A 10320-nucleotide genomic window follows, 5' to 3' on the forward strand; every position below is an offset into this window, starting at 1 on the left:
CATAAACACGTTTAAACTCACATAAACGTAAACATACACACACATAAACACGCATAAAGACTCGATTTAGCACACCAAAGTAACTAACAAAATTATTTGAAAATTGGTGTCAGTTTTCAATTTTTTCCAGTTTATATGAGAGTTTAATTTTTCTCAGTCTGTATGTGTGTTTATGTTTATGTATGTTTATGTCTATGTGTGTGTGTTTATGTTTATTTGTTTTTGTTTATGTTTGTTTATGCATGTTTATGTGTATGTGTGTTTATATTTGTTTGTTTTTATATATGTTTGTTTGTGTTTGTGTTCATATATGTTTATGTGTATGTGTATTCATGTTTATATTTCTGTTTATAAATATAAACATACATAAACATACACACATACATAAACATAAACACACATGCACATATACATAAATATAAACATACACATACACACACATAAACATACACATACACATACACATACACACTCATGCATATGCACATACATAAACATAAATGAATATAAACATAAACACACATGCACATACACATAAACATAAACATAAACATACACACACATAAATATACACATACACATACACATACACATACACATACACATACATAAACACACATACACATACACATACATTTTTAGTTCTCGCCTTAGGCCCCAAAATGTCTAGGGCCGCCCCTGAATGAGATGCGAATTGTAGGCAGCCTTACCCCAATTTTTTCATCTCTCCATTTTTCATATTAATTATAAAAATTTAAAAATAAAATAAAAATAAAAATAAATCATTTTTTTTCAATTAATAAAAAATAAATAAATAAACACTGCATAAATCCAAAACCTTTGTAAATGTAGTATGAGCTCATAAACCAATATTGTCAATGAAAGAAATTAACGTATGCATTTGTATTGCAATCGAAAAGGAACACAAAATAATTTTGGTTTATCGCAAACTGAGTAGCTAAAAACCCTAATTACTAACGGAGCTAAATTCAAAGTAAACGAATCGAAGAGAGAGAATTGAAAACAAAGAGAAGAGAAGAGAAAGAAAAAAAGCTCATCGATGGAAAGATGGAGGTCGAGTCATTCGAGTATCTGTGTCCCACTCTCGACTTCAACTCAAGTCCATTGGACCATCCAGCCCCTTTTTCGTGAAGAAGAAAAGAATATATTTTAAACCGAGTCAGGTCTCCAACGGCCCATATTTAACAAAAAATTAAAATTTAAAAAAAAAATATTTCCTTAAATAGTAAAGAAAAATGTTAAAGAATGCCTTATAAATTATTTTTAAAAATATTTTTATTTTATGAGAAAATTGAGGAGACCATTGTGGATTATTATACATAGTTGTTTTCTTCTTCTAACTCGTCGAATTTCTTAGAATTAATAGATGTAGTGGAGCCTAAAGTTTCACATGATATGAACAACATGTTGACTAGAGAATTCACTGGTTTAGAGGTGAAGACAGCTTTGAATCAGATGTACCCCTTAAAATCTCCGGGTCCAGATTGTATGCCTCCCTTGTTCTTTCAACACTTTTGGCCAACTATTGGTAATGTGGTTACCAAAACAGTACTTGACTTTCTTAACCCAGGTATCTATCCTCCTAATTTCAATGATACTCACATTGTCTTAATTCCAAAAGTTAAGGAATTAAAAAGAATTACTAATTATTGCCCTATTAGTCTTTGTAATGTGGTGTATAAACTTGCTTCTAAGACTATAGCCAATAGACTTAAAAAAGTTATTCCATCCACTATTAGTGATACTCAAAATGCTTTTATACATGGTAGATTAATTACTGATAATGTGTTAGTTGCTTTTGAGACTATGCACCACATTAATAAGAAGAAAGCAAGCAAGAGGGGGAGATGGCACTAAAACTTGATATGAGCAAAGCTTATGATAGAGTTGAATGGAGTTGCCTTGATAAAATTATAGAGAAATTGTGGTTTAATGCTAAATGGAGAAGTCTTTTGTTGAAGTGCATCTCTACAGTTACCTACTCCATTAGGATTAATGGGAAACCTCATGGCCACATTGTTCCTTCTCGAGATTTGCGTCAAGGTGATCCACTTTCCCCATATCTTTTTCTTTTATGTGCTGAAGGTTTATCAGCTATGATAGAAAAAGGCTGTCAATGAAGGTTCAATGGAGGGAGTGACTATTTGTAAAGGGGGTCCGAAACCCAAAATTATCACATTCATTTTTTGTAGATGATAATTTAATTTTTTGCGAAGCATCTTTGTTGGAGTGTGATTCTTTACAATGGATTTTTCATGTTTATGAGGTTGCTTTGGGTCAACAATTGAATAGAGCAAAGACTTCATTGTTTTTTTAGCTCTAACACAAATCTTGGAGTTAAGGAGGAAATTAAAAACCGGTTTGGGGTACAGGTAATTAGACAGCATGAGAAATATCTTGGTTTACCATCTCTTGTTGGTAGAAACAAACAATGTACTTTCAATGATATTAAAGAGAAACTTGCTAAAAAGTTGGCGGGATGGAAGGAAAAATTGTCATCAAAAGGTGGGAAGGAAATTTTGATTAAATCTATGGCTTAAGCAATCCCAACTTACTCTATAAGTTGTTTTAAGATTTCGAATACTCTTTATGATGAATTGAAGAGTATGATCAGGAACTTCTGGTGGGGTCAAAAAGATGATGAAAGAAAGTTGGCTTGGTTGAGTTAGGAGAAACTTTGTATGCCTAAATCTAGTGGTGGTATGGGTTTTAAACAGTTGAAACATTTTAATTTGGCTCTTCTTGCTAAACAGGGTTAGAGGTTGCAAGTTGGTTAAAATTCATTGGTATATCAGGTGTTTAAAGCAAGATACTTTCCAAATTGTGATTTTGTTCATGCATCTATTGGTAACAATCCTTCCTACATTTGGAGAAGTATAATGGCTGCTCAAAAAATAGTAAAACAAGGGATGAGATGGCAGGTGGGAAATGATTCTAATATTCGAGTGTGGGAGGATAAGTGGGTACCAAATTCTTCTACTTACAAGGTGGTTTTTTCTAGAAACAATGCATTTTCAAATCTTCGAGTTTCTGAGCTGATTGATACAACAAATATGGAATTCAGAGTTACTTGATCAGGTTTTTTTGCCTTTTAAGGCTGATGCTATTAAGAGCATTCCCTTGAGTTCACAATTGTCTGCTGATAAATTGATACGGGCAGAATCTTCAAATGGTTTGTTTAATATCAAAAGTGCATATAAGGTATCCTTGGAGTTATTAGCAGTCTCCTCTTCAGGATCGAGTTCAAATGATAGTCATTTGTGCAAAATGCAATTTAGACTCGAAAACAACAGGACATGTGTTCTGGTCCTGTCTGAGAGCCTAGAAAATTTAGACATGTTCTAGAATGTTTCAAATTGGATTTAATGGTGTACTCCATACTTTCATGGATCTGCTTTGGAAATTGGTGGTGGTTGATGATTAGGATCAAGATAATATTGCTTTGATGGTCACTGTCACATGGAGCATTTGGTGTAATCGGAATGGAGTTTGAAATGGGGGAAGAAAGAAATCTAAAATGGAACTGGTGCATAGGGCGAGAGTTTTTCTGCAGGAATACAATTCCACAAATTCAATTCCTGCTAAACCTAAACAGAATCTGATTGAGTGTTGGTCTCCACCTCCAGGAAGTTTATACAAGGTTAATGTTGATGGTGTCTTTTCGGCACAGAAGGAATCGGGGATTGGAGTTATTATCAGGGATGAAGCTGGTTTGGTGGTGGCTATGATGAGCAAAAAGGTAAAAGCTTCGCTTGGTCCTTTGGAAATTGAGGCAAAAACTTTTGAAGTCGGCCTTCAATTTGCAAAGGACATGGGATATAGGAATTTATTTTAGAAGGGGACTCTCTAAATGTCTATCGTGCTCTTGCTGGACTATCTTCTTCCCCTGCCGTGGTAGCTCCCAGGGGCGGAGCCACGTTGCCCCTTGGGGGGGCCGTGGCCCCTGCAAAAAAAAAAAAAAAGTCCACCAGCATATATACAAATTTTAATTGGCCCCCCCAATGATTTATATCCGGCCCCCCCTCCCATTTTTGTTCAATACTTCAATTCACTCCTAGACTCTAGTTTCAAGTGCACAGACTCTAGTTTCAAGTGTAGGCCTTTTTATCCTCTAATAAAATAAAACATGGCCCACAGCCCACTTATATTTAAATACCCAAAGCACTACCCAACAAAACATCACTTTATCACCTATTCTCCAACTCAAAATTAGAAGATTCAGAACCCTTTATTTTGTTTCTCTTTTTACTCTCTTCTTGTCTACTATGTATACACGCCACCACCCACTCCACTGGTTTCAATAGCCTCCAAATAAAACAAAACCCTCAGCCCTCCTCTCAAACTCAGTCCTTATGATCCCAAAAAAAAAAAAAAAAAAAAAAAAAACTAACAATTATTTTCTTTCTTCTTGCTTTCTTAAAATAAATCATTCAGAGCAGGGTGTAACCAGAGGGTGAGTTTTTAGTTTCCGCTTCATCTCTTTTTAGTGTTTTTTTTTTTTTTCTCAACTATCTACACTTAAATAGTCACATGCTCTTTAATTTTTCATAGATCTTTAAAGAAATATTTGGTTGAAGGCATGGGAATAGTGAGGTTGTTTGTGATGAGTCTTAAAGGGAAGATAAAGTTTGCACTTTGTGAAGATAAAGTTTCTAAGGTAAATTTTTTTTGATTTATTACCTATTTTTGATTAGTTAGATATCATGTGGCAGTGGGTATTGTTAAATTTTTTTTGGTTTATGTTGTGTACTTGTGTGTTTAATTTTTGCTTTTGTTTGTTATTCTTAATTAAAAAAAAATTAAAATATAGGAAAATTTGAATAATAGGAATGATGATGGGTTGACTATTTAAATTATAGTGAAATTTTTATTTTTTTTCTTGAGTATGAATAACATCCATATAATTAAGTAAAAATTTATAATTAAGATTTTATTTTTTAAGTTCTTTTCGGGTTAATTTTTGAGTCATATTCTTAATTCTAAAAGAGTTATGAACCAACAAAAAATAATTGATGCATTCTTAAAGAAAAAAGATGTTAGCAATTCAAAATTTAGGACATCTGTGGCTGTAAAAACAAATGCGGCTGTAGAAATAAATGTTGATACTTCAATGTCTAATGAACACCCCTCCAAATGTTCAAGAATTCAATTTGAATAGATAGATCGTGATCTAGGATCACGTAAACAAATATGTGAATTTCCTATTAACAAACAAGATGAAATCCGACGAGCTTATCTCAAAAAAGGTCCATATCAACCTAAGTATATAGATTGTCCATACAACGATGATAATCATCGTCGTCAAAAATCGCCCCCCCCCCCCATGTAAAAAATCCTGGCTACACCCCTGGTAGCTCCTATTGTGTATGGTATTTTAGACTCTTGTCAGGAGGTCCGGTATGTAAGGTTTTCTCATGTGCGTAGGAAAGGAAATAAACCAACTCATCTTTTAGCTAAATATGCTGTTGGCATCGTTGATTATTTAGTTTGGATGGAAGAGAATTCTTATTTTTTGGAACAAGCTCTTCATCGTAATGTATTATCTTTCGTTAATTAATGAAGTTTTAGTTTTCCTATCAAAAAGAAAAAATAGCAAATACTCAAGCATTGATTATTATTACACACGTTGAGTATATTAACAATTGCCCGGGCATTGTTTAACATGACCCAATAGTAAATACTCAAGCATTGCTTATTATTACACGCGTTGAGTTCTTTATTGCCACATTAACTTGTTAATTTTTAAAAAAATTCAAAATCTTAAATAAATAAGTAAAATTAAATTAAATTAAATAAAAACTTAGAAGGTTATCATTTCAAAGAGTACGCAAATTATTCATTCTTGACTGCTCTCTCTTTTTTTTTAATATAAAAAAGTTGTTTTTTCTTGACTTATTTATAAAATTAGTTCTAATTTTCTAATGTAATTTTTGGTATTACAATTTAATGAAATTATTTAAAGTCTTAAGTTTCAAAATAAGTTATGAAATTGAATCATTATAAAATATTAAAAAGGAATAGTTACTTTTTGGAACACTGCGAATTTTTTATTTGAAATTTATACTTCAATTAATAATAGGTTTTGTAAAGAAAAATTGGATTGGTTTCAAATTAAGGTAGAACTTAGGTATAATTGTTTTTGGCTCCTTTTTTTTTTTTTTTTTTTTTTTTGCTACAGGTGCACTTTCCCACTCTAATTTTTCACAAAATGCCAATTTTCAGTCTAATTTTTCACAAAATGCCAATTTTTAGGCCCCTTTTCCCTTTTGAGGCTCTCAAATCACACTAAATGGTCCATCATTCTTTATTTTTTGGCTTAATCTGTTCTAAATCCTCCAACCCGATCATTCACCTTGTAATAACACCATCTACAATCGATATCATTGATAGGCTCGACCATATCTTCAACATCCATCCGTTCACGACTAGGGACGGACGACCTATATATCCAAGCTCGTCCTGGAAGCAATGGTCGTCATTCAAGGACGAGTGAATCCACCTCCACTCCTCAAGGAACCATTATAAAACATTAATCAACTTCTAGACCGTTGGGAGGGGCAGCTCATCATTAACACCCCGCAAGGGCGTTACCGGGGAAGAATAAAGTCTCCATCAAGGCTCCACCAACGGCTAGAAGAAACCACCTGCGAGTGCATGCATATAAATACATAACCCCAAAAGGGGAAGTGGTAATTGAAAAACTCTAGCATATTATTTTCACAGCTTCTCTTTTGTCAATCTTTCTAACTTTGGCATCGGAGGCTTTTTGGCAGGCATCACGCCGGTGACTTACATCCATTCTTCCCTTCACTCGCTCTTAGAGATCGGGTTGGTTGAGGACGACATCAATCTGGACGATCATCCTTGGCTGACGATCTGAGCATCATCAATCATCATTCCAAATGTTGGTGCCTCTGCCATTTGGTCACCCACATTGCTATCATATGTCAATGTCTTCTGCCAAACGATGATGCTCTCCTTTGGCTTTCAATGCCATAATCCTCTAACCACATTTCATCATCAACCGCCCATTATTGCCAATTTTTGTCTCTCTTATGCCATCTTAGAGTCATCATTTCTCTATAAGTACCCGTTTGGATTCAAATTAATTTGGCATTTGCGTTTTGTAATCTGTGTTTTTCTCTTCTTCTTTTTTTTTTGTTCAGCCCGCAATTGTTGACAAGTCAACTGTGAACAGTGCACCCGTGCACTGTTCACGGGCCTCACAAATTACAATTTTCAACCACTTTTTCATTAAAAATGGGTCCCACAACACTATTTACATATTTAAAAATTATTTCGCTACAGTGTTTTCAGTTTCAGTAAAAATAAACTCAATCCAAACAGACCCAAATGTTCCTCAAGTTGTTACTGTAGCTAGTGGTAGAACTAGAAAAATTTTCTAGGGGCCAAGCTAAATATAAAAAAATTATTTAGGAGCTATCCAAAAACCAAACAATTGCACAATATATAAAACTTGTGTTCTGGACTAATTCAAAAGGACTGAGGAGTTAAAGGCCTAAATTCTAAAATCTTAGGGGGAGGGGGGGCCGATAACTAATTTTGTCTATAATTTGTACTATTTTTATGATTTGAATACTATATATAATGGAAAATTGAAACTAAGGGGGCCATGACCCCCCCTAACTTCGCCTATGACTGTAGTCACCCTCCGGCCATAGTAGTTTTTATTCAAATTTGAACATTAATGTCATTATTCTTTAATCCTAGCCACCATCTGCCAACATTTATCCATCTTTGACTATTGTTGTTTGCTGCATAGCCTGCGTTTTCTCCCATCTATTCTACATCCAATCTAGTCATTCGTCATCACGGTGCCTTCATCTTACATTGCAAACTCGAGGCATTTTCCAACTTAAGCCTTAAGTTTGAAGGGACATGATAGAATATAATAAGCTACCACAAATATGTAGACTATGATTTTATAGAATATTATCAGCTACCGTTATTTTGTAATACCATTAGGATTATCATACTAAGCTTAATGTATTCCTATATATCGTATGCTAAAATAATTGTAATATGCAATTCAGGATAGCAAGGAATTTGGGGCTTTTTGCTGTGAATGTAAGTTATTAAGTTGAATCATGTTAATTCTCTTGCTTTCGTTTTCTCTCTATATCATTTTATTTTAACAAACATAAAAGTAATAAGTTAACAATGAACAAAATGTAATGGATGAAAATTTATTGGTTTTTTTTTTTTTTTTTTTTGAAAGAGTTTGTAGGGTATCTTTTTGTATTTTTCCATCAGTTTAAACATTATAGACATGTTTAAGATTTGTTTCTCTTCTTGGTAGCCAATTCAAGTGATTTCAGAAATTCCAATTTGATTCGCTTCCTGGACGTTTGTATTTTTCATTAGCAGGCATAAACCTTTTTTTCTTTTTTGAGGAGAAGCAATTAATTAATAATTCTTTCTAGTTCTACGAACTTCTCCTTTTAGCCAATTATAATCGATCAACGGGATTGCCCCTACTCCCTAACACCATGTATCCTTGGTTTGCTGAAGGATACAAATATTAGACATTAGACACCTTCACCGTCCCGTGCCCATCCTTAACATAGCAAAATGTTTCACAATAGTGTCTACGAAACCTAAATCATAGCTAGAGAGCCCTCAGCCCATCAATTTAATCCCTTAGAATTGCAAATATAACAACAACAAAAAAAAATTTACACACCAACTGAAGAGAGAGAAAATAAGTAGTATTGCATTTCAATTTCTTTTACGTACAATGATACAATTAAGTCACATTGTGCTCTTCCTCTTAACTTGTCCAATTAACTACAAGAGAGTCCAGCATGATGATGTTTTTGGGTTCCATATAGCAGGTAACATGAATTTCCTACCCTTATAACCATGAGCATTGAAGCCTCCACCAGTGACCGGGTCCACTCGTACCTTTCCAGTGTACCCGGGCAATGCCCCGCTTCCAAAAATACCAGGACAAGCCGTAGTAGCCTCAGTCAACACATCATTTCTGCGGCCGGGTTGGTAATACCCAGTCTTGAATGGGTTGGTCACGGTAGAAGCCAAGCCTGAGGCAAAATGAATCACCATAGCATCAGCACCAATGTTACCATTTGGTGGTTGCAATGTTACAGCTTGTAGCCTGGAGTCAGACCTGTGGAATGGCCAGGCACAAGTACCTGGACACTCGGTTTCTGGATTACCCACCAAGATGTATGGTTGCTTACCTGCAAATTTTTGCAATCGTTAATTAGATGATTAAGAATCTAATATTTATTACGTTAAGGTAAATTATTAAACTAAACTAAGAGATAGTCCTGCTGTCACATCTACTATGTACGTGCTGCCAACAAAATTAAAGTAATTCTTGTCATTGTTGTGAGTTAGATAATTGCTTAATTGTTACATTAGTGATACATAGTAATTTTAGACTTTGTAAAGCAAAATAATAATAGTGTAAACATTTGTAGCTTAGTACTAGTCTTATTCCACTTTTTTAGGGTAAAGATATTAATTGGAGGTGGTTGTAAAACATATATTTTTCACAAATAATATGCTAGGGTGATAAGTTGTGCAAATTGTAATTAGAAAAATATCATTTTTACATAAACCACTACGAATAATATTATGTACCAACCACAACAAGAAACGTTATATAATTGTGAAAAAAAATTAATTAATTGTGTCCCTAAACTTTTTGTTAGATAATAATCAATAGTATTGTTTGTTAGAAAATGTTATAAATAGAAAGAAGAGAGGGGGAAATAGGTGTTACCAATAACTCCATGCTCAAAGCATTGTCCCGAGCACAAATCAGACGCTGTGACTTGCCTAGATGTGAAGATAACAGCAACAGTGTTACGATTTCCAGCAGTTGCCTTCTGGACCAGAGTCTTAATAAAGTCTTTGGTCATGACCTTCCCCAAAGAGTATGAGTTATCGGTAATTTGCTTCACAACATTCACTTGGATTCTTGGGGTTTTCCTTGAATGCTTCATAGCCATAGATTGGTAGCTCCCAACCATTTCCCACCAGGTTGATACCTGAGGCTGAAAGTTTGAACGACCATTGTAGTTTAATGATTTGATGAAAGTCCTGATAGCATTCTTTTGAGAACGGCCGAATTGACCATACCATAGGAGGGAAAGGTTGAGCCTTCCGGTGATGATAGGGCCCCGGTGGTAGGTCAAGACGGGTTTGGCGTGGAACTTGGCTTCGAGGGCGAGAGGGAGGACGAGCAGTAGGATAAAGGCGAGAGCAAGAGGGCGACTTATTGGGAAAGAAGACGCCATTTTTATTTTTGCT

The 10320-nt window shown here is 34.5% G+C and overlaps 1 protein-coding gene across 1 annotated transcript; it reads right to left on the minus strand.

Annotated features, from left to right (window-relative positions):
- Positions 1–8734: 8734 nt before the first annotated feature.
- LOC115962221 (protein EXORDIUM-like 6) lies at positions 8735–10320 on the minus strand. The gene is made up of 2 exons (XM_031081120.1): positions 9791–10320; positions 8735–9242 (listed from the first exon to the last, which is right to left on the minus strand). The coding sequence occupies exons 1-2, from the start codon at positions 10305–10307 to the stop codon at positions 8830–8832; spliced, it is 930 nt and encodes a 309-aa protein (XP_030936980.1). The 5' UTR covers positions 10308–10320; the 3' UTR covers positions 8735–8829.

This window comes from Quercus lobata, chromosome 9 (genome assembly GCF_001633185.2).
Source record: "Quercus lobata isolate SW786 chromosome 9, ValleyOak3.0 Primary Assembly, whole genome shotgun sequence".
NCBI classification, from domain to species: Eukaryota; Viridiplantae; Streptophyta; class Magnoliopsida; order Fagales; family Fagaceae; genus Quercus; species Quercus lobata.